This window comes from Antechinus flavipes, chromosome 3 (assembly GCF_016432865.1).
Source record: "Antechinus flavipes isolate AdamAnt ecotype Samford, QLD, Australia chromosome 3, AdamAnt_v2, whole genome shotgun sequence".
In the NCBI taxonomy this organism is placed as follows: domain Eukaryota; kingdom Metazoa; phylum Chordata; class Mammalia; order Dasyuromorphia; family Dasyuridae; genus Antechinus; species Antechinus flavipes.
In genome coordinates this window covers 563986627-564012195 of record NC_067400.1, presented here as the reverse complement: position 1 = coordinate 564012195, position 25569 = coordinate 563986627, and the positions used below count along the sequence as shown (strand labels likewise).

At 37.5% G+C, this 25569-nt stretch overlaps 1 protein-coding gene across 2 annotated transcripts in view; it reads left to right on the top strand.

The window, feature by feature from the left end:
- The window catches only part of INPP5B (inositol polyphosphate-5-phosphatase B), a 71209-nt gene that overhangs the window by 13623 nt on the left and 32017 nt on the right, over window positions 1-25569 (top strand). Inside the window, exons 6-9 of one of the 2 annotated variants that reach the window (XM_051987729.1) lie at window positions 3-113; window positions 4227-4346; window positions 22798-22885; window positions 23503-23673. In XM_051987729.1, coding sequence (XP_051843689.1) covers window positions 3-113; window positions 4227-4346; window positions 22798-22885; window positions 23503-23673 — 490 coding nt within the window. Of the gene's footprint in view, window positions 1-2; window positions 114-4226; window positions 4347-4501; window positions 4595-22797; window positions 22886-23502; window positions 23674-25569 lie in introns of those variants that run through there. The other variant, XM_051987730.1, reaches the window with a different exon arrangement.

Here is a 25569-nt window from a genome sequence, read left to right as displayed (position 1 = left end):
AGGCTCTGACGTGACTGTCTGGATAGAGTCTGAAGAGATCAGCCTCACTGTTCGGCTCCCCTTTGGCTCTCATACCAGAATGTTCCTTCAGGAAGTCATCAGATGCTACCCAGGTGAGTGAATCTCCTGTTAAGTTCCTTCTTCCATGATCCACTTGCTTTCTCTGACAGCTTCTGTAGGAATGGAGAGAACTGACCTCGTACTCTCTGTGCATTTCATATCGAGGGTCCTTTAGGGGATTTACCCTTCAACAATTCAATTCAGCAAACTGTAGAGTACCTCCTAATGTAGGATCCTGCAATATAGGAACACATAATTAAGTATAGCACAGACCAGCACTCAAAGAATTTTTATATTAATGACAGAAAGGACAAACATGCAAGGAATCAATCAATAAACATTTATTCAGTACCCACCCTATACTTGGCACACTATGCTGTGTTGGGAATACAAAAAGAAGCAAAAGATAGTGCCTTTCTTCAAGAAGTTTATAATCTAATGAAAGAGACAAGATACAAATATTTACAAAGCAATTATTTACAGGATAAATAGGAAATAATTAACAGAAGGAAGTCACTAGTTTTAGGAGGATTTGGGGAAGTCTTCCAGCAGGTGGAACAGAAGAGGGAGTATTGTAGGAAGGAGGGACAGTTTGAGAGGCCTTGAGGCAGGCAGACACACCAGCAGGCTATCTCTATATTCTAGGTATGAGGGGATGAGGATCTCCACTAGAGTGGGAGCAGTGTCAGAGGAGAGAAGCGGGGCATATTGGAGAGATGTTGCAAAGGTGAAATTGAGAAACCTTGGCAACAGTTTGAATATAGGGGGGGGAAGTGAGGGGTCCAGGATGACATCAAGATTTTGAACCTGAGGGATTAGGAGAATGGTATTGCCCTCTATAGTAATAGGAAAAGGGATTAGAGAGAGGATTTCAGCAGAAAGACAATGAGTTCAGTTTTGGACATGTTGAGTTTAAGATGTCTATTAGACATTCAGTTTGAGCTGTGTGAAACTTAGGTGGAAATGCAAGATTCAATTTAGCAGAGAGGTTGGGACAGGATGAGTATATTTGAGAATCATCAGCAGTAGAGATGGTAATTAAAACCATGTGAGCTGATGAGATCAAGTGAAATAGAATAGAGGAAAAAGAGAAGTGGACCCAAGACAGAACTAAGTAAGTAACCATACTTAGCATCTTTCTGCAGGAAGCAATTTTTAAAATTTAAATTATTAAAAATCAAAGCATTTTCTTTCTTTGAGAGAGAAATATCTAACCTGCCACAATCTTTCCCTGCCCTCAGACATGCCTCCTTTCTAATACAATTTGAGATCATATTTATAGAAATCTTAAACACAGAAAATGTCATAATATTTTTAATTAGGGGCAACTAGGTGGTACAGTGCTAGGCCTGGAGTCAGGAAGACATGAGTTCAAAAGAGGCCTTGACACTTACTAGTTTTGTGACTCTGGGAAAGTCCCTTAACCTCTATTTGCTTGTTTCCTCATCTGTAAAATGGGGATAATAATAATACCTGCTTCCTAAGGTTGTAGTGAGTATCAAATGAAATAATAATTTGTAAAGCTCTTAGCATAGTGTCTTGAACAAAGTAAACACTAAGTAAAAGTTAGCTATTAGCTATATAATTGGCTTCCTTTGTAGTCCTATATATTTTATTTTATGTATTTAAAAACATAATTCTGAAGAGACAATAGGTTTTGGCAGCCAACTAAAGGGGCCCACAACACTGAAAAAGTTAAAAACCCCTACTGGTGTTTTTCTACTCTTTTTTTCCTTCCTTCATCCTTTGTTCCTTCTTTCCTTTGTTCCTTCCTTGATTCCTCCCCGCCCCCCCCCCTTTTTTTTTTTTTTGAGTTCTACATCTGGATTTTTACTGTTTATTCTTTGACCTCAATCTTCACTCCTTCAAGTAGAATGTCAGCACTTTGAGGTCAGGGACTATTTTTTTGTTTTTGTTTTGGTTTTTTTAAGGGAAAGGGGGAGTCTTTTTTATCTATACACCTAGCACAGTACTCTAAACATAAAAAGGGCTTAATGTATTTTGTTGAGGGGAATTTTCACCTGTATAAACAAATGGATGGAGATAAGAAAGGACAGGATATAAAAGGGGTCTGAAGAGTACTGGAATGGACAGGATGTGAAAGCAACTGCAAAGCTGGAGATAAGACTGAGAAGTACACTGAAGATGTGCTGATAGGGCTTTGAATAGTAAGAGATTAATCATACTTTTGTTCAGTGGGCAATGGGGAGGCACTAGAGAATTTGGTAAAGAAGAGTGATGTGATCCCAATGCATTAGGAAGATTTCTTGGTCAAATGTGAAAGATGGACTGAAAAAAACCTTGGTGTTATACTGGACCCCTCACTCTCTCTCATTCCCCCATAGCCAGTGAGGAAGCTTATAACAAACAAGATGAGTGCCTGAATAAAACTGGAAGGGTAAAGAAAAACTGTATGTAATAAGACATTGCATAGATAGAAATGGCAGCCCTAGATGCACAAATGCACTGTGGAAGTGAGTCCGATGTCCAGGGAGCACTTAATGATACCAGTCCTTTTTATCCAGTGTCCCCAGAAGAAAGCCCTGTTTGTGAGGGCTTTAAGATCTTCCTGTCTTGCACTGAGCTGTGATCAGCTAGAGCTTGCAGCTTTCCTTTCTACCCTTTCCTCATATTGCTCATCTTTTCTCTGTTTGGGGACATCATATCCTAGCTATTGAGCCATGGCGATTTCTCCAGGACCCCTTATGCCAAGAAGCCATGGAGAAGGGGCCACCAGGAGTCAATCTGGAACTGGGGGAGCAGAGGGAAGTAGGCCTTTCTGAATTAGAGCAAAGAGAGCCACAGAGAATGTCTATTAGAAGGGACTTCAGAGGCTCCTCTAATCTTATCATTTGCAGAGGAGGAAAGAGGCCCAGGGAGGAGGCCCAAGGTCACAAAGTGAATCAGTAGCAGAGCTGGAACCAGAATCCAAGGGTCTTGAGTCATCTCAGGGCTCTTTCCTTGGATCAATTTCCCTTTTCTGTCCTACTCTAGGGTTTTGGGGAATCTTGTGGTGGGAGTGAGGAGGTCTTTTATTGTTAGAACTGAAATGTAATGATTCTACTAATTGTTTTTGCTCTCTTCCCAAATGCTTTACATTGTAAAGCATTTTCATGTTTATTTGTATATTGACTTATCCATCTACATAAACTTTCTCTCTAGTAGAATATAAAATTCTTAGGGGAGAGGCTGGTTCACTGTTGTCTTTGTAGCCCTAGCTAGTGCAGAGACTTAAAAAGAAGCTTGTCAAATTGAATTCAATCAATTAATCAAATATGGATTTAATAAATACTAGTTGCTAAATAGGCAGGTGGCTTGATGATGGAGATAGTCATTCAACAAGCATTTATTGGCTGCTTATTATACGCCAAGTATTGTGCTAAGCACTAAAGATCGAAAGAGAGGCAAAAAAAAAAAAAATTAGTTTCTGCCCTCAGGGAGCTCACAATCTAAAGGAGAGACAACATAAAATAAACTATGTCCAAATATGTCTATATATAGCTATGGATAAGTTGCAGATAATCACAGAGAGGATGGGCACTAGTATTAAGGGATACAACTGCAAGTACCTGGATCTGGAATTCAATCAGTGTCAAAAAGAAATTTGTAAACTCAGCATGGTTCAATAGAAAGAGAGCATTGAATTTGGAGTCAGAAGATCTTGATAAAATCTCAGCTGGATGATCTTGTGCTAATTTATCCTCAAAATTATTTATCAGTTCTACTTGTAAACTTGTAAGTTTAGATGTTTCAGCTAAAATCTACAATAATGATAGTAACTGGTATTTATATAGAGCTTCAGGAATGCAAGACATTCCATTTTAATCCTCACCCCTACTCTGTGGACTAGATTCTATGGATTTTATTGTTCCCATTTTACAGATGAGCACATGGAGGTTCAGAAAGGTTGAGTAATTTGCTTATGATCCTACAGTTAATCAAGTACCAGAATCGGGATTTGTACCTAACTGCACTCTGGAATTGTATCCTTGAAGTCCAGTTGCTTCTTTTTTATGCCCATCTAGTTACGAGTTTTCCCAGTTCCAAAGCACTGTTATTCGCTCCATCAACAAGTTTTTATTAAGGCGCCGAGGGTGAGCAGCGCCTCGGATCTAGCGCTTCGACGCCTATTAAACTCGGGGCTGAAGTTCTGCCTTCCCTCCCAGGCTCTGGAGTCCCAGATCCCCAGTTTCAGTGGCTGACCCGATACCGGAGCGCCAGTTTGGAAGAAGAACAGAAGTCGAAGCAGCCGCAGCAGCCACAGAAGCCTGTGCTTGCAGACGCAGGTACGTTTGCAGGGCGAGAGGAGATTGGTAGAGACTGGGAGAATCCTGCCCTGGCGGGAGGTCCCTGGAAATTAGGGAGGGCGCCAGCAAAAGGGTGGGCTCTTCTTCTATTGGTGAATGTTGCATGACGTCTAGGAAAGTGGGCGTGCTCCCGGGTGGCCTCCTCAGGGGGTGAGGAAGCCCAGAGAGGAAGCAAAGGCAGCTGCCTGGAGATGACATGTCCGGCTCTCGGGAGCGGAACGCTGCAGGTTGTTTTGGGGATCCGGACCGGGGGCACCTTAGTGGGACTGTAGATTAGCGGGTTGAAGAAGAGGTTCTTGCTGCTCTGTCTCCCCTTCCCTTCTGTGTCTCAGGACTGGAGGGAGGTTGGATTGTTCGGGACAGGGGAGGGGGAGGAGGGCTGGTCAGTGTGCAAACAAATCGGGTTGTTTGGGAGGTTCAGTGTGCATCAAGGGCGGATTATTCTGACGGGTCAGGATGCAAAAAAGGGGGTTTATTCGGGAGTCAATGGGCAAGGAAAGGCAGATTATTAGGAAGGGTCAGTGTGCAAGTAGGGAGGATTATTCCGGAGGGTCGGTATGCAAGAAGGAAAGCTTATTCGGGAGGGTCACTGTGGAAGAAGGGTAGATTATTAAAAGGGGATGTTTGTGTGGAAGATGGAGATAATTCAGGAGGTCCTAAAAATTATGTAGACTGTCAACCTCCCCTCCCCTCCCCGAGGGAGGGCGTTCAATAGTAGGCGTTTAAATCATGTTTGTTGATTTTGGAGGGTCAGTGTGGAGGGCTGGAGGCCAGGTTTGCGTAGTAGGATAGTGAATGAATCAACTAGGTCATAGAGGAAGATTCATCGACTCAATTTGTGAGCAAGGAGGTTAGGAAGATTAATCATCTTAATTAGACACATTGTTTCTGTAGGGGAGGATCCTTATTGAGTGAAGATACCAAACATACATGTGAATGAGTGAAATACCGTGTATAATGGTGAGGGCAGTCTATTGGAGAGGCAAGAGCAACTGGGCTGGATTGAAATTTGGGTTCTAGTTCCTCTTCTGCCATGAAATCCCTTGGTTTTTTTTTTTTTTTTTTTTTTGCAAGTTGTTTCAATTTCTTACATCTTAATTCAGTTATAAAATGAAAGGGTTCAGTTAGGTTAAGAGTTAACTTGATTTTTGATAACTATTTCAATATAACTTGTTTCCTTTATAATCTTATTAATTTTATTCTTTCGAACACATTATTTTGAGAAGAGATCCATAGGTTTCACTGAAATGAAAAAGGGAATTAAAGTAAAGGAAATTTTAAAAATTAAGAATCTTGAGTTAGATGATCTTTAAGGGCTGAAAGGGAGCTAACCTCCTGTGAGTCTGTATGTATCAGTAATTAACATTAAACTTGGGTTGTTGGTAGATTCAAGGGAATGACTGTAGACTTCTGGGAATCAGAAATCCTTCTTTTAGAGTCTTGCTAGGAACTAGAGACTTGACTAAGTGAAAAGAACCTTGTTCTGACAGTCAGGTGATAAGACCAGTGGCTACTTTGAATAAATCAATTCTGTTCTCTGTGTCTCAATTTCTTCCTTCTGGTTTATAATCTCTAAGATCAGTTCTAGGATTGACCTATAATTTTATGATGTTACCCTTCCTTACACAGCTCCTCAGAACATTTGAATGTTGGAATTGGAAGAGATCTTAAGAGTTAATCTTGTTTAAGGCTCTCCTTTTGTGCATGGATAATTGAATCCAGAGAAATGAAATTACTTGCTTAAGATCTGACACTGAGTCAGTTCATCATGGTCCCCCTATGTGAATTTGGTGTTTGAGGAACTGATTGTTACCATTGGCTTCCAAGATGAGCTTGGAGGGTGAAAATAACTGGACAATCACCAACTACTGCCTGGTGGGCATTTTTGTGTAGTCCCAACGGCCACTTGTTTGGTTTTGCTTGACTAAGTGCAGGCCAGTAATGTAGATTAGCCTGATGTAAGGAACAGTGCAGATCTCTTTTGAGTCCAGTTTCAAGCCTTTTCTGGAAGGCATCAAGAGGTTTAGGATTTTTCTTTTGATGTAGTAATGAATGCTCAATTTATCAAGTAGAATTTGGGTACAATAACAAGATAATGAGTTGCCTTTCTTTCTTAGTCATTGACAGGAATTGAAGGATATGTTAGAAGGCTTTGTCAAGGCCATGAGAACTGGGAGAGACCTGGTTTCACATGGGTTTAAAGAGAGGATAGTATTCTCTTTCACTGCAGCCATCATAAGTAGCAGCTCAGGTGCTTGATAGGGAAGTTTATTTGTGTCTTTTCTAGACTTATCTAAGGAAAACTCAATCTACTTGATTTTTCTACTTTTTTCCTTTTTTCAGTACTGTGCTCTCTTCTGTGGTATCTTAACAAGTGAGTTAAAAACAATGAAAGGGACATCCTCTTTGTTTTCCCTCTGAAAGAAGCTGCCCAGGATCAAGGGATCTGATGGAAGAAAGGCACAATGCCATCATTCCTCCTTCATTTTGGTAGTTTCCCTCTGTTTATTGCCACCAGCTTATTCTGCCTCTATCTTTTCCATATATGGTCATTTGCATATTGTCTCCATTAGACTATGAGCTTCTTGAGGGCTGGGAGTAGCTTTTTTCTGGTGCCCCAGAGCTTAGAGCAGTGCGTGGTACATAGTAGGTGTTTGATAAATTTAAGTAATAATAATACTTAGTACACTAATACTTAGTAATCATACTAAAATAATAATTAAAGTACATTCTTTCTCTTCCATTGACTGTTTCCCAGCTTCCTTCCCTTCTTCTCAGGCCAGGTTTAAACTCAATTAACTGCCCCTTAAGAGACATAAACTGGTGCCTCTATGATTTGTTTCCAAATTCAAAAACTATAGCTACTTGAATGTTGAGGGCTTTGCTTTCATTGTAGCTTTGTTTTTTAGTTTAAAAAATTGCTTCTTTGAAGATTGTTGTTGGACTATGTGGGACAATGTTATTAAATGTTTTCATTAAAAGTACGGAGATATGAAGACTAGGTCTTTAGGGCTAGACATGTAGCATTCCCAAACTTGACTGACCTCACCTCTGAGTGTAGGTAGAACACAAAAAACTTAGTAGAAAGAACTTTGTTAAAGATTAAGGCCATTCAGAAATTAGATATGAAGCCCCAGAAAAGCAGGGTCTCCTGGACTTGGGCCCTACGATCTGTATATTATAAAAAAGGGGGAAAAAACCCCAACTACGTCTTGCTAGCCCAGAACACTAACCAAGACAAAAATCTTCTAAATGGAAGGAGGGGTGAAAGAAAAGAGAAATTGTATGTAATGGGTCTACTGGACAAGAGAACTAACAAATCTATCTCTGGACAGGAGCTAGGAAAAAAGGAACATTAGAATCCCAGAAGGCTAATGTTGGTATGGGGCTTTAGGGATTTTCTGGTGTAACTCTCTCTTTTTACAGATGTTGAACCACTTACAGAGAAGTGACCTTAACAACTTCATAGTTCACAGAATTTGAGATCGGGAAGGGACTCTGCAACCATCTAGTCCAACCCATAAACCAAAGTAATCTCTTCTATAACATGTCAACAAGTGGGCATTCAGCCTCTATTTCCAGACCTGCCAAAGAAGTAGATCTGGGATGACATTTTGAGGTGGCCATTACACTTCTGGACATCTAATTGTTGGGAAATATCACCTGATATTGAACCAAATTTGCCTCTTTGAAATTTCCATCCTTTCCCCCTCCCACCCCGGTTCTGCCCTCTGGGGCAAAAAAGAACAAGATTAGTCATTCTTCCACATGACAACCCTTTATTCTAGAAAAAAGCTCAGTAGAGAGAGATTATTGATGAACATCTAGAAAGACCATCCTGGTTTCATTGAGAACAGCTTGTGCCAAGCTAACCTTTAATGGGATTACTAGACTACTAAGTGAGGGGAATGCTGTGAATATATATTAGCTACATTTTAAGAAGACTTTTGATAAAGTATTTCATGCTATTTTTTTGGAGAAAGTGGAGAGTTATAGATTACCAGGGATTCTTAACCTCAGGGGACCCCTTTGGCATCAAGGCAAAGCTTATGGAGCCCCCTTTTTAAATAATAGCTTTTTATTTTTCCAAATACATGCAAAGATACTTTTCAATATTCACCTCTGCAAAACCTTATGTTCCAAAATTTTCCCTCATTCTTCCCCCTAGAAGCAATTAAGTTGAACATATATAGTGCTTCTAAACATATTTTTGTATTTGTCCTGCTGAGCAAGAAAATTCAGATCAAAAGTAAAAAAAAAACACACACACAAGAAAGAAAAAAAAAAAAAAACACCAAGCAAACAAACAATAACAACAACAAAAAGTATTATACTTTGTTCTACATTCAGTATCCATAGTTCTCTCTAGATGTGGATGGCTCTTTCCATCACAAGTCTATTAGAATTGCCTTAAATGGACCCCTTCTTAAGATCATGTTTTTAATATGAAAGATGACAAAGGAAATTAATTATATATGAAATACATTTACCATTTTTTTTTTTTTAAAGTTCATGGCCCTCTGGATTAAACAATGATAGTATTATATACATTCAGAGTTGATTGATGACTGAGTTCTAGAGCATTGCTTAACATTCAATGACAGTGTTGTAGGGAATTTCTATTAGAGTAACTGTGCTTGGTCTTGTGCTATTTGGCATTCTTATCAGTGTCTTGAATAATGAAAATAGCTAGCATTTGTATGATGCTTTCAGGTTTCAAAGTTCTTTGTAGATAGCTCATTTGATCCTCACCATACCCTGTGAGGAGGGGCTGTTATCATTCCCATTTTATCTATGAGGAAAGTGAGATAGACAGAGTTTAAGTCATTTGCCATACAGCTAGTATCTAAGGCTGCATTTGAAATCAAGTCTTCTTGATTCTATCCAATGGACCACCTAGCATTCATTAATGATAACAGCATAGATAAATAGACTGGGATGGAAGACTTTACATTGAATAAGAGTCAGGATCCAAAAACAATCTGGCTGGATAATAGCATTGGGCTGAATCTAATAAGATAAAATTCAGTATAAATGTGAAGTCTTATCCTTGGGTACCAAAAAAATCAACTAAACCATTGTAAGATGAGAAAAGTATGGTTAGACAATAAATGTTTTGAAAACTATCTGTGCAGAGGACCTGAGTTCAAATCTAGTTTTAGACACTTAACACTTCCTAGCTGTGTGACTCTGGGCAAGTCACTTAACTCCAATTGCCTTAGCAAAAAAAAAAAAAAAAACAAAAAAAACAAAAGAAAGATCTTTTTTTTTTTTTTAATCGATCTTCATACCCAACATGAGTGAGCAGTATGATATAGCACACAAAAAAATGGCAAGCTTCATTTAGTATTAAATTCATGAAGATTGGCATTGTTCCTAGAAACATGGAGTTGATCGTGCCATTGTACTCTGCCCTCATTGGACCTTGTTCAGTTCTGATCATCACAGTTGAGATTTTTTTTTTTTTAACTAATAGGGAATGTGAATCTGACTTTTATTTCCCCTCTTTCCTCTTGCTAGAAAAAAATCAAACTTGGGCTTTTTTTTTTCCCCTTAGCAAATCTCTTATAGTTCACAAGTTCACTGAATAACCCTAATGCTTCTTCAAAGGGATCAGCACCTTTCTTTGATTCCATTTTAGAGACGTCAGCTTGGACATCCTAGGCAAAAAGGGCTGCAGGAGAAGGGGGAAAGTGTAGATCACTCACTTATAGCACGGACCAGAATGTTAAGATATTCTCATCAATTCTTCATTCTTTTGAATCAGTATCAAAATGGGAAATGTGCATCTGTCTGGATGCCAAACTCACCCAAAGGCCTTGTGTTCATTTCCAAATTTTTTTGGCTCTTTCAGTCTAAAAGCCTTAATTTTGGATGAACAACTGGTCTGGCCAAGTTTTCTTGGGCAAATGGTTTTCTTTTACTATGCTTCTATTTGTTGTGTGTGTGTTTCTCTTTTCTCCTTTAAAATGGATGTGGCTTGATTTAGAAGAGATGCCTCATTTATTACCAGTTATGTGGCTAGAGATGCCCTCTCCCTCCTCCCCCCAGTATGTTCTTTCCTAAAGTGGTCACAGAGAAAAAGATTTTCTTAGCTAGTAGAGCTTGTGTATCCATTGCCATTGCATGATACATGAAATACAATTTACATAGGTTTGCCCACTAAACTTCAATTAAGTGATTAATGAGTTGCTCTTTCCCCCAGTTAAATATGTGTATATACCTGCATCCCAGGGTCCCGTAGAGCCAAATGACAGGTTTCCCATGGGATTCTTAGGATTGTGGTAGAAGGAAATAGCCACCCCCAAATCCTATTGGTCTGTTGGAATCAGGCTTTTAAGTAACTTGATAAGGTGGTGAGAGCAAGAAACTATCCCTTGTCTTTTTAAAACTGTTCTAAAATTCTTTGTTTAGTTGAAAGTAGGCAGGATTGTAATTCAAATATAGGTTGGATTGTCTTAAGTTTTACCCCTTCTTGGTGGAACCAGAAAACAAACATTATAGCTTGACTGGCCTTTGAAAGGAAATGAGTGCTATTTATATCTCAAGATCCCAACAAAGCACAACCCAGATTACCATGGTAGAAGCCAGAGATTGTTGGAAAAATAGCTCTTGGGCCTCTTAAAAAAATGCAACTAAGTTCTGGGATTTTATTCTGTTGGAATTAATAAACAAAGTTTCATTTGTCAACAAGTTCATTTGATGTGAAAGTAATGTTAAAGGATGAATTTGTTTCTGTTGACTTAGATATAGTGACATCCCAATTACCTTGACCTGGGTTTGAGGTTATACTGGTTTCTAAGCAAATTAAATCATTTTAGGTCACCTTGCTGTTCTTACACAAAGGGTTCTTGTGTATTCACTTTCTTCCTCTTTTCCCCACCTGTTTTCCTTCTGTGTCCCTTTGTAACTTTAGACATAATATCATTTGGATAGAGCAACAAACTTTCTCTTCCGGGACTTTCTCCTAAAAAAAAGTTTGCTTTTGAATTCTTTGAAGGACAGTTTAGAGCAAGGCAAATAAACCATAAATATTCAGTTACAAAGGAAACTTTGAAAAGAAGAGTCCTCAGGGACAGCTCAAAGGGACGAATAAATATTTATTTAAGGAAAGATATTATTATGTTGGTCAATAGAAAAAAACAGGAAACTTGTATATCTTTTTTTTCTTGAAACATATAGTAGTAATAATTTTTATATGCAATGTAACTTATGTGACTTGAAGCTTGCAAATAAATGTGAATGAGATGTTTATTTCTGAAAGTGCTAATAATTTTAGGATTGGAATAAAGTTGTGGGTTTTTCAAGGTTTCCTTAGTCAGCTGGTTTCCTGAAGTTGATTTTCCCTTTCATTTTAGGAATTTTATCTTTGGAGGAGAGAAACCAGCCCAGTGTCTAAGAGGGTAGATAGATGTTAATGGTGTGTATGGTCTGTTGTAAAAGGAGTAGGATGTTTCAGATGAGGCAGAGTTGAAAGGGTGAAATTTTAACTTGTTTAATTCTCTCTTGATGTTGCAGCATTCAACAAGTCTCTTGATTGGTTTCCCTTCCTTCTATAAAATGGATATGGCACTATATCCCTCCTGGAATTGTGGGATTCTGATTATGTCATCCAAAATGTTAGCTATCCCTTTTAGCTTTGTGTCTCTAATAAATTCAGTGAGCTTGCCATCTATGAATCTGCTCTGTGGAGAGCATAGTTATAGGTTGCAGATCTGGAAAAACAGGGATTTGGTACTACACAGTTAATGTGTAGCTATTCTGTTCCTCCTGTAAGGTAGAATTCTTATACACAGAAAATAAATTGGGGCCCTCAGCTTCTGAAAGAAAAAGTCCTTTCTTCCTCATTAGGCAAGGATAGGCAACTCTCACTTCTCCCTGGTCTTCTTTTATCCATTTCTCTTTTGGCCCAGTGGGTGGGACACTAAGGCCTTGCTATAGGAATATTGGATAAAGTCATGTCTTAACATTCAACATGTCATATTTCTTTATTGCCTACAATCTGTGTCTTCCTTGGAAGATTTTTTCCTTAAATTTTTTTGTTGATTTTTTTTATGCCATCTTAATTTTCAAATATATCCTTCTTCTTTGCCCCTTCACATTCCCTAAGATCTCATGTAACAAATAATTAAAAAGTGAAATAAAAGTCAGTTCGGTGAAACCAGCCAACACACCAATCAATTCTGAGTTTAAATGCAGTGTTCCATGTCCACCTGCAGTTGTCCTGATCTATATCTTGCCTCTGGACTTAGATGGCTCTGGTGAAAAATGAGGTTGGTGACTTTGCACAGCTCTGCTTCACTTAAATCCAATTTACTTGCAAGGCAAAACATTACCTTCCTCATATTATTGGTCCTCTTCAAATGAAAGACAAACAACCAACTTTATAGATTTCCATCTCTGCAGAGAATATAGGGAGCGTCTTCTCTTTGGGGTCAAGCTTGATCATTATACTTGGACAGGTTTTTTTTTTTTTTCTCTTCTTTTACATCATTATAGCCATTCAATATATTATTTTCCTGCTTTTACTTATTTAATTTTACTGTCAGTTTACTTCATCTTAGAGGATTTCTTGCTTGACGACCTAAGAGGTCTATTGCTCAGAATAGAAGAATCTTATTTGAATCATGCATTCACAGATGTAAATGAGAAGAGAGAGCTTGCAGTGTGTGATTAGTGATGACAAAGTTTGTCTAGAAACCTGTTGACCTTAAATAGCTTCCTGTTTTAGAAGTTGGGTGTTTAAAAAAACAAACAAACTATGCTATTTGGTGTCTGAAGGAGAAGCAAAGCTAGTTTTGGATGGCATTCTGATTTGGGACAAAAACAAATTCTCCATTGAAGGCAATAGTTGAATATTAATGAATGCATTTATGTGCTAGTACCTGGCACAGTGCTTTGCTCATGATAGACACTTAATAAACTTATTGAATGAGTGAATTAACATTGTATCTTATCTTATTGGTGGTGACAGTTATTTCATAGTAACAAATTAACCACAATCTCTTAACTACCATTTGAAAAATACTCAGATTTAATCTAATGTATTATGGTGTCATAAACTGTTAAGTCTTATAGGGGGCTCTCTTTTATGCATACAGTATAAATATAGCTTTTATAAATGCTTACTTAAAGACACAATGTTTGGTAGAACAGTATTACAGTTAATTCCACAGGAAGTGTTAAAAATGGGCAACACAAGAGGCACTTAAGTACTTATTACAAGAACAGCTATGTGGCTCAGTGAATTGAGTGAATTGGAGTCAGGACTCCTTTTTTGTGAGTTCGAATCTGGCCTCAGACACTTACTAGCCATGTGATCCTGGACAACTCACTTAACCTGTTTGTCTAGGTTCCTTATTCGTAAAATGATCTGGAGAAGGAAAGGGCAGACCACTCTAGTATTTGCCAAGAAAACCCCTAATGTGGTCGTGGAGAGTAAGACATGACTGAGAAATTACTTAACAACAACACACGTACCAGGCACTATACTAAGAATTGAGAATAGAAATATAAGAGGAAAAAAAAAAAAAAGACAGTCCCTACACTTAAAGGGCTAACATTTTAATAGGGAAAGATAGAACATAAAAAAGGAGTTGAAAAAGTGTATGTGTATGTGTGTATGTTACACAAGGATGAAGATATCTAGAATAAGTTGGCTGTCCAGGACACCTCCCTGCAATGGAAACTCTTGGAGGAATTCATCATTGAGGAGGTGGGGATGGCATGGCAAAGGGGATGTTCCTGTGTATGGATGCCCAAGGAACTGGGAGAGGTTCTAGGTGAGACTATAGCTAAGACATATTATTGAAGTCCTGCAGATGCACAACTAGCAAGAGGATGGGACATTACATGACTGATACCCAGTAAAGTCAACCCTGCTGGGGTTTATGTACTAATATGAATTGCTGCCAACCCTTCAATTTTCATCTTGAATTCACTAAATTATATTTCAGTGACATTTTAAATGTTATGGTTTAGTTTGGTGATAAGCTACTGATGACATTATTGGGAAATGTTCATTAGGAAAACATTATAAAAGATATATCTGTGTACCTGTCACAGATAAGTATTATACAAATTTATTCACCATTTTATTACTATTTTTTGTTTTATATTATCTTCATTTTCAAATATATTCTTTTCCCCTACTATCCAGTGAGAAATCCCTGGTTACAATAACTGAAAGAGGGGAATGCATTTTTTAGCAAAAGTAATCAACATTTATTTCATTGAGTGTAAGATTAACTTCAGGTTTGTTTTTGAAACAGTGTTTGCTGCTGACATGTTTTTGCAGATTCTTCAGTGCAAGGGGATTAACTCTAGGTGGAAGTGATGTGGAAAGTATCACTGTGACATTGATCTGTCCCTCAAGAAACTCAGAAAGGGGAAGTTAAGGGGTTCCTTTGCCTCATTGCAAGAGAAGTTCCTTCCCTCCCTGTCTCACACATACTACTCACACACTGTCTGTCTGATGAGATCATGATGGTCCAAACTAGAAGTGTCAAATTTGTGGCTTGGGGCCTCTTCCTTCCAATTCCTTGAGTGCAAGAGGTACCAGATTAAAATGTTATTGGAAAATTTAACAAAATAAATAAGACTACAATATAACATAATATTATTTTGTGATTTTCTAAGCCATTATATACTCTACAATAGACACTATTGGTCTAGACTTTTTCCTTGCCTATGCATTTATAAGGAAAGAAAATTAATTAAATACATAGAGTGAACTCTTTACTTATAGTTCTTGCCCTCCAGGAGTTTACAGTCTTATTATTTAGAAAAATACACTCATAGATGCAAGTTAAAATAACACTACAAGACAGTATTAAGTGATGAATAAAACAAACTTTATAATAGTTCTAAGTGATCTAAAGGAGAATTTGAGAAATGAGCTAGGCTTTGATGGGTAGGTAGAATTTGCATAAAAAGAGAAGAATAGAACTAGAAATTACAGTTATAGAATACTTCTTGAGCAATCCAAATAAAGAGAAAGATTAGAGAATTTGTTATGGTCTAGTAAAAGAAAAGTTTGGTAAAACAGATTCTGAAATGGATGCCAAAGGGCCTGAACACTATACAAGAGAACCTTAGGAGCTCAGAGTTTGAAGGAATCTTGGAGGTAATTGAGTCCCAATTTTATTAGAGGCATGAAGACTTTTTTATCCTACAAATAAAATGGAAATCTGATCAACTTTTTGGAAAAAGATGAAAGGGGCATTTTAGAAGAGATTTGGAGAAGAGGCAAAAGGAATATTTTGTTGTATATTTATATACATATTGATGCCTTTTTTAGACCACCACAGTCACTTTTCAGTATTTCCCCCCACTTTTTTTATAGTACCCATCATATAGAAAAATTTACAAGGTGATCATGACTAATAGTGAGATAGCCTTCCATACCTATAGTCTCCTAATTTTCTGTTGCAATCAGGGAAGTATGGTTTATTATCTGCCCTCTGGAACTGTGATTGGTCATTGTTTATAATCTGAGTTCAGATGCCATCCTGCATTTTTCATTTACATCATTATAGTCATATTATACAATCTCTTAGTTCTGCTTTTTTCATTCTCTACCAGCTCATACATTTTTTCATGTTCCTCTAAATTCCTAATATCTTTTTTTTTTTTACAGTACAGTAACTTTATATATAAATACACATACATGTAAACACACATAGCAACTTTTCCATTACACTAATATGTCACCATTCCCAACTGGGACACTAATGCATTGTTGGTGGAGTTGTAAAATGATCCAACCATTCTGGAGCTCAATCTGGAACTGCCCAAAGAGCTGTCAAACTGTCCATACCCTTTGACTCAGCATTGCCACTACTGGGTCTGTGTCTTAAGGAAATCATAAAGAAGGGAAAAGGATCTCCATGTGCAAAATATTTGTAGCAGATCTTCTTGTGGTAGCAAAGAATTGAAAAATGAGTAGATGTCCATCAATTGGGAAGCTGAATAACTTACGGTATTTGAAGATATTGTAGTATTATTGCTCTATAAAAAATGAGAAACAAACTAATTTCACAAAAGCCTGGAAAGATTTATACAAATCAATGCTGAGCAAAATAAGCAGAGCTAGGAATACATTGTACAAAATAACAGCAAGAATGTGCAATGATCAACTATGAAAACTTGGTTTTTTTTTTAGTGGTTCAGTGGTTGAAAGCAGTCCTAAGACTTTGGACAGAAAATGCCATCTGCATCCAGAAAAAGAACTATGGAGATTGAATGTAAACCATCATATGCTATTGTCACTTCTTTTTTCTGTTTTTTTCCTCTCCCATAGTTTTTCCCTTTTGCTTTGATTTTCCTCTCCCAACATGATTCATAAAGCCATATATATTAAAATAATTTTCTTTTTGAAAAATGAAAAAGGAGAAAAATATATCACCATTCCCCAATCAATATGGTGTGTGTGTGTGTGTGTGTGTGCCTTCTCTTTCCCTGAATGGGGGAACTCTCTGACTTTCCCTTCCTGAGCTTACTGAGGGACAGGTCAGTGTCACAATGAAGAATTCTCAGGTATAATTAATAAGGCTTTACTTTGTTTCTAGTTTTTTGTTTCCATGACAACTACTCATTGCTTTTTGTCTTCCACCTCCTTAAGAGTGTGTGTGTATGTGTGTGTGTGTGTGTATGTGTGTGTACATACATATATACCCCCATGGGGGAACTGCTGGATCTAAAGGTATGATCAGTTTTCATAACTTTTCACTTAATTCCAAATAGTGAATTAATTTGTTTATCTTTCTGCAGTTCTTCCAACACTATTTTCATATTTTTCCCTTTGTTGACAGTTGATAGGTATAAGTTGAAACCTCAGAGTTATTTCAGTTTGTACTCTTTTATTTATGACTGGGAGCAATTTTTCATTTTTTGTGGATAATTTTCTTTAACTACTTATCTCTTGGGGATGTACTATTTTTTGTATATTTCTGTCCTTCTGAGGCTGGGAAGACTGCCCTTGTTGGAAGGGGCAGGCATGGTGATGTTCCTGAAGGGGTGGTGGTTTCCTCAGCCAATGGGAGAGAGATGTTTGATGCAAAGATTTCTCCCCTCCCCCTTACCAGTTAATCTTTTATTCTAGTTGCATTGATACTATACATATAAAAGTTTTTTGATTTTGTCATTGAAGTGCTCTAGGTTGTCTTTTATTCTTTTCTATCCCTTGTTTGTTTATGACTTTTTCCGTAAACACAGTTGTGAAATATCTCTCATGCTTTTTTAATTTTTTTAATGGCATAGTCTGAAAGTGATATTTTTTAACAAGATTAATCTAGCAAAAGCATGTACAATGAGGGAGAAAGACTGAAGGCAAGAAGAAGGTAATTTGGGAAAGAAAGAAAGAGGAAAGAAGCATTTATTAAGTGCTTGCTGTGTGCCAGGCCCGGTGTTAAGCACTTTACAAATATTCTTTTCTTTGATCCTCACAACAATCTTGTGAAGTAGGTGCAATTATTATCCTCATTTTATAGCTGAGAAAATTGAAGTTAAGTGTTTTGCACAGAGTCTCAGGACTGATTAATTTCTGAGTTCATATTTGAATTCAAGTCTTTCTGACTCTAGACACACTTCACCTACACATTCACTCCATACCATACTAGCAATGGGTATGATGGCTAGACTGTGGATTAAAGTGGCTGAGGAATTGACCTGTCTCTTGTAGATCCTTTCCTGAGAGCAGGAAAGAAAGCAACAATATCCTTAGTTAGGAACTAGAGAAGAAGAAAAAGCTGGAAAAAGAGTGATCATAGAGCTAGAAGGAACCAGGGTAAGATGAGGGGGGGGAACCTGTACCTGCTGCCCATCCCATCACTGATGAACTTGCAGAGAAGTTTCAGCTAGACCTTAATTTTGAGTTGCCTAAGGAGTAGTGACTTCAGTATTCTGAGAACATCCTGAAGGCTGCCTTTGAGGAGAGAACTCATACCACTTATGTATGCCAAACTGGTTTAGCTACCTTGCTCCTGCATAGTATTTTCAGAATGAGTACTTTTGGTGTCTTTCACAATACTTGGTCAGAGCTGTAGGATTTGCCCTTCTGACTGGTATGTTTGCACTATGAGGAATTCGCCTCACATGGGAAATAATTCCAATATGGAAGTGAACCAAAAAGGTGGTTGATGAAAGGTTCTGAAAATTGCATTCAGGTTAATCTCTGAAGATAAGACCCATAGTTAGCATTAGATTTGGCTAAAGGGCACCTATTAGCCAACCATTGTGGCAAGTTCTGGGGAGGTTATGTTCCAAGAAGATTATAAGGGGAATTTATCAAGACTTGGGAGAGTTTATTCTAAAGTCTAGAGCAAATAAATCATATTTGACTGAAGAATTTGAATGAAGAAATCAGGATTCATAGGCAGCTGACAAGGTACAAATTAGGTACCATGGTCTAACTTTTATTTATTTCTCTCTAACATTTCCTAGTTTTGTTTATTTATTGTGGTAACTAAAGAAGGCTAATGTTTTCAAGTTGGCATGTCTGTAAGCTTCTGGTATTTAGTTGAGAGCAAGTAATAGTTTTCTCTACATAAAGAAAAGGCCCATTTTAAAAAGCAAAATTGCTTTGCATTTGTTTTAGCAAGCTTTCCATGAGTAAGTGTTGGTTAGTAAACCTTGAGAGATCTCTCTTTTCCCCAGGAGAGTTCTCTACTACTTGGCCCTTCTTAGTAAAAGTCTTAGGGAAGAAATGCAGTATTCAAGGAGTCCTGTAGATTAGTGATGTAAACTCAAATAGGAATAAGGATATATGTAGGCTTCCTGTTGACTTAGAAAACCACATATTAACATGATCAATTTCCTATCATATTTTTATTTATCTTATTCACTATTTTCCAAGACTCATCTTCCTGAATTCAAATCTGGTCTTAGACACTAACTAGCAAAGACTCTGGGCAAGTCACTTAACCCCGTTTGCTTCATCTGTAAAATGAATTGGAGAAGGAAATGGTGAACTAGTCCAGTGTCCTTGCTCCCCCCCTAAACAAAATGTCACAAAGAATCAGACAGAACTGAAAAGCCTAAACAACAAAATATGTATGTGTATATATAAATACATGTCAGGTAATTTTGGTGGGAGAAGCACTGGCAGTTGGAAGATCAGGCAAAGCTCCATGTTGGAAGTGACGTTTCAGCTGAAATTTCAAGAGATTCTAAGAGATTGGGGTGGGTGGGTGGGGAGAATCTATGCAAAGGCATGGAAACTGGTGACTACAAGTGTGTAATGAACAGCACAAAGGTCAGTTTAGCTGGATTATTGAGTGTGTTAAGGGAGGGGATAATGTATGATAAACCAAGAAAAGTAGAAAATGGAGTTGGTTTACAAAAGGCTTTAAATTCCAAACAGAGAAGTTTGTAGATGATAACTAGGGATACTAGGGAGTCATTGGAGTTTGATGAATAAGAGAGTGACATGGTCAAACTTATGGTTTGAGAATGTGTCCTAGAAGTTAGGAGACTTCTTTTTTAGTCCCTAATATTTTGCTCATTTCTTGTGTTACCTTGGGAAGATAAATTCATAGATTTGAGCTGAAAGGAATTTGGAAATCCTCTAGTTCAACTTCTTTATTTTTACAGCTGAGAAAATCAAGGCACAGAAAGGTTAAACAACTTGCTTAAAACCACATAAAAGCTCAACTTCTGGAATTCCAAGTTTATCACTTTTATTCTATGGTGCTATCTTTGGTAATAGATAAATCATTCCTTCCCCTTTTGAAACTTAATAATAGTAAATAAGTAATATAACTTTTGAGAAAATAAGACCTGAAAGATGACTTCAAAATAAAATTCTGTTATTCAAGGGGGGAAAGTGAATTTGGGGAGGCAAAATTCCATTTGAGGATGGAGAAGAGGATTAGGTAGGAAGAAGTTTGTAAATGTCCGTTGCTATGTTTCCCTTCCCTGTCTTTTTTTATGCCCTCTAAGGGGATAGCAAGGATTCTTATTGATTCATATAAGGCATTTTTCATGCTTCTATTTCAAATGAAGGGATATTATGGAGCAAACATGGTTGAAAATGTAGTTTTTAGTCATTCTCTTCAGATTAGATTCTTCTGTGGTGTTTCATTCTTCCAGTGATGCTACCATAATTTGAGAAACAGAGCAGAGAGAGTACATGACCTCTTCATGTTCTCTATTGACAAGGGATTAACCTTTCTGGAAGCAAGAATGCTATTCATAGAAAAAAATTTTTTTTCTCTTCATTTTAATCATGTTGTATAAACTTTCCCTGAATATTTTTGGTGTAATATGGCTGTTGGGAATTCTTAGACTTTTCAATGTTCAGAGCTTTTTGGTAGAGCAAAAGGCACCAATTAGGGTGGGTATGCCCTCTGACAGCTTACTCCGGGTTCATTTCCCTAGCCTTCATAAAATAAGGAGGTTGGATCAGAAAATAGCATTCCAGACACGATTAGTGTGAGAATTTATTTTGCTTGACAATATGTGTTTGTTAGGAGATTTTTGTTTTTGTTTTTTCTATTGAGGGAGGTGAAAGGATGAAAGGAACAGGGTTTCTCCCCCGTGAGAAGGAAACAGAAAGGCCAGAAGGTATCATGGACAAGTGGGACAGTTTTAGAAATGACATGTAGAGTTTATTATATACTGTACTCAAGAAGAAAAAGAAGCACTACATAAGATATTCTCCATTTCATGGACATCCTTCTCCTTCTGTTCTTTACTGTATATAGAAAAGCTCATTTTATTTAGTGTTAAGTTCAGAATTTTAAGATTTGAGTGAAGGAAGGAAGAAAATCTCCAAGGTTCCTCTCCTGACTCTTATTATTCGGGGATTCCTTTTAGAAGATAGGCACTCTTGGAAGTGAGAAATGATATTTGCATGACATTTTACAGTTTTCTAAACATAAACTGCTTCATAACACCCTAGTAGCAAAACTGTCAATTAATCATGGCAGATATTATCTCCATTTTACAGATGAGAAAATTAGTCTCAGGGATGTTATGGGCTCAGACCTAGATCACATAGTAAATGATAGAGATAGAATTAGAATCCATGTCTTTTGACTACAAATCCTTTCTACTCTATGACACCATCTCAACTGATAGAGAATAAGGGAGTAAACTAGTAGCTGAGAATAGAATTGTTTAAAATAAATACTTCCTTCCTTTTGCTTTTGCTGTTCTCTTTCTACCCACAGTATTTCCTTTGCCTCCTCACAATAACTCAGACTTAGCAGGACTTTATTTATCCTTCAAAGTCTGTTTCTAATGTTACTTTTTCCATATTTTCCCCCTGACTCAATCAATCAAGAAACACATATTGAGCATCTATTGTGTGCCAGACACTGTGCTAAACATTAGAAATACAAAAAGAAGCAAAGGATAGTCCCTGCCTTAAAGGGGCTGCCAATCTAATAAGAGAAACAATATGTGAACAGCTATTGATCTCTTCTCTGAATACTTATAGTATTTTTAAAAAGCTATTCTTGTCTATTTTTTATTTTTAAAGCTTTTTATTTTCAAAACATATGTATAGATAGTTTTCAACATTCACTCTTGCGAAATCTTGTGTTCCAAATTTTTTTCTCCCTCCCTTTTCCTACCCCTTCCCCTAGATGGCAAGTAATCTAATATGGGTTAAATATGTGCAATTCTATACATATTTCCACAATTATCATGCTGCACAAGAAAAATTAGATCAAAAAGGAAAAAAAAATTAAGAAAACACAATGCAAGCAAACAACAACAAAAAAAGTGAAATTACTATTTTGTGCTCTACACTCAGTCCCCACAGTCCTCTCTCTGGATACATATTCTTATGTATTTTTGCTTTATGATTTGCATGCTGCTTTCTGCAGTTTCCTCTTTTCCTCTCTCCCTGCTCTCTCCTTTTCCTTCAATAAACTTCTTGAGTACAGGGACTAGAAATTCTGTCTTTTATCTTTTTAAGTGTCTAGCATCATGTTTTGGTATATAGTAGACTTTGTTCATATTGAGTTGAGTTGAATTAAACTTCTATAGGCTGTGAACATCACCTATATAGTGGCCAAACCTTTCTGCGCATTTTTGGATCAATGTGTATACTAGTATAGTTTGAGAACTATTGATCTGTGTATAAGAAGATAATTGTAGTTAGAGAATCAGTGATCTCTAGATGATAGGGCTTCTACGTGGCATCATAGTGCACAGAGTGCTAGTCCTGGAGTCATTAAGATTCATCTTCAGAGTTCAAATCCAGCCTCAAATACTTATTAGTTGTGTGGCCCTGGGTAAGTCACTTATCTCTGTTTGCCTCAGTTTTCTAATCGGTAAAATGAGCTGGAAAAGCAAAAGGCAAACTACTTTAGTATCTTTGCAGAGAAAAGAGCTCAAAAGAACTGAACTACAGCGACAAATGATCTCCCCGTGAGTAGAGATCTGTGTCTTGATACTTTCCTTCCCCTCTTGCCCGTTCCAGAGGCTGACGAACTGAAGCCAAATGGGAAAGGAGTGCTGGGAGAGCAAAGCTCTTGGATTTTTGAGAAACCTGACACTACATCCACCAGGTAGGATTTCTTTCATTTGGACTTTGTAGGTCTCAGAATGGGGAGCTTTATATATAGATAAGCTAGAGGAAATTCAGCAGCACAGATAAAAGACATTAAAAAATCTCAAGAAAATTGTGCTGTGTCCATAGTCTGGCCTTAGTCTCAAATTCTTCCTCTCCCCCCTCCCTTTCTCTCTCCCAAAATCTACATTATTTTTGTGCTTTCCAAGTAGGAAAAAAGCATAGCCTGAGTAATGGTAGCCATGGCCCTTGTAGCCCTAGAGAATCAATGATGAGTATTTGGAGAGGTGCCCAGAGTTTATCATCCTGGGAAATGGAGACATTTTCTCTTGTCTTGTTTGCTGTGCTAAATAGGACAACATTCTCTGGAAGAGGCTCCTTCCTGTGCCTTTGTAGGGTTCTGTAGTAAGGAACAAGGTTGCTCTCTGCCACCTTCTGACCAGAAGGAGAATTACTTGCCATGGCAAAAAAGATAGTTTTCTTCGGCAAAGAGCTTTCTCTCTTTTTCATCCCTATGATTTTTATCCCCAAGTATAAAAACTATCAACTTTATATTGATACATTTCCCCTGGGGCAGGACTCAACATGCAAACATCTGGCTTATTTTTATTCCAGGCTGAATAAATCCAAGCCTGAAATTACCAGCGACATGGTGCGGTCTTCCACTGTGACTGTTTCAGACAAAGCTCATATCTTATCAATGCAGAAGTTTGGGCTCCGAGACACGATTGTGAAATCACAGCTGGTACAGAAGGAAGAGACTTACACTTACATCCAGAACTTCAGGTAACACACTCAGAAGCAAAATCTCTGAAATGTAAGCCCTTCCTTTTGTGCCTTCATCCTGGGGATCAGTCAGGCTACAGAATCTCTTTCCTTTGCACAAGTTCCCTCTACAGAACCAGCCTTTCCCTTTTTATTTTCTCTCATTTCTTCTCTTCTTTGGCTTATAAACCATCTTTGGATTCTTAAAAAGAATGTTTTGTTTTTTTTTTTTGGGGGGGGGTGAGGGAGTTGGGGTTAAATAATTTGCCTAGAGTTACACAGCTAAGATCTACAAATTTTTTGATACTGTTTGATAAATTTTTTGATCTTCCTGTCTCTCCAGTTTTAGTTCTCAAATTGGAACCTTGTTCCAGGGCAGCACATGCCTGTGAGCCCTTTTGGGTGGGGAGGTTGGCTCTGTTTAGTTGATTGAGGTTACCTGGATTTCATTGTTCTGGAGTTAGCTGTCCTAGTCCATCTACTCTCACCCCTCTGTCTTCCTACTCTTTGAGATTCAGAGCAAGTCTTGAGGTCCCTCTGTATTGTCTCAGTAAGGAATGTTGGGGATCCCAGAACCCTTAAGTCTAGGATGTCTTGGTATGAGTGCTGCTTTTGCATTCCATAGAGATTATGAGGTCTCTATCCTGGATCTTCTTGATCACACTGGATCTTTCTTTGGGGGAGGGGATGTCCTTCATTCCTATTACCTGTAGACATACAGCCTTACAGGCTACAGTGTCTCTGACCTGTTCCTGGTCCCACTATGTTGGTTGTGTTGGCAGCCTCCTTTCCTATTGCCCACTGGTTTCTGGTTGACTCTTCATACATTTATGAGATGGAAAAAGTCACTGTAGTTTCTCAATGTATTTCTTGATTATTATTTAGTCTGGTAATAGCTTTAGAATTTTGATGGAGAAGGCATATGGGATCTGGGTCATCTGCTTTCCATTCAAGTAGTCATCTTTGTCAAAGGTTCCAAAGTATTCAATTTAATTTTTATTACTGTCATTATTTTTGGTATCCCTAAGTGCTTAGCAATGTGCCTGGCATATATTCTTATTGTTTGGTTGTTTTCAGTCTTATCTGACTCTTCACCTCATTTGGGGTTTTCTTGGCAAAGGTATATGGGTTTGCCATTTCTTTCTCTAGCTCTTTTTACAGTTGAGGAAACTGAGGCAAACGGGGCTAAGTAACTTGCTTAAGGTCCCACAGTAAGGGTCCGAGATGAGATCTGAACTCAGGAAGATGAGTCTTTTGGACCCTAGGCTGGGCACTTTATCTACTGTATCACGTAGCTGCCCATTAAATACATAGTTGACACTTGTTATTTATTGATTAGTTTACATTATTGTAATTGCTATGAATATTGTCTTCCTGGTTTTGCTCACTTTACAGTAGTTCCTCTTATTTCTCTACATAAGTTTCTTACAACCCAGCATATTCCATTACATTCATGTTTCACAATTTGTTTAGCTATTCCCCAGGTGATAATAATATTCATTATAATATATATGGTGTTATTCTAATTCTGTTCCCCTTACTTTTATAGCATGGTATATCTTTCCATATTTCTTTATATTCCTAATTTTTATCGACTCAGTAACATTCTTTTTTTATCAATATAACTTCAACTGTTCTTCATCATAATTGTTACAATTGACATTTTATGGAGTAGTAATGTTTGTCATGTACTTTATATATATTATCTCAGTTGAGATTCACAAAAAGCCTTATGAAATAAGTTAAGTGCTGTTTTCAAACTGGGAAGGGATCAAATCAAAATTTGAAATCTTGGTTTATTAATTCTTAACTCCAGCATACTATGTAATCATTGTGCTATAATTTCTCATTTAATTACTGGACATATTGTTTTTGTTGTTGTTTTTTTCTTTTTTCTTTTTTTATTAAAGCTTTTTA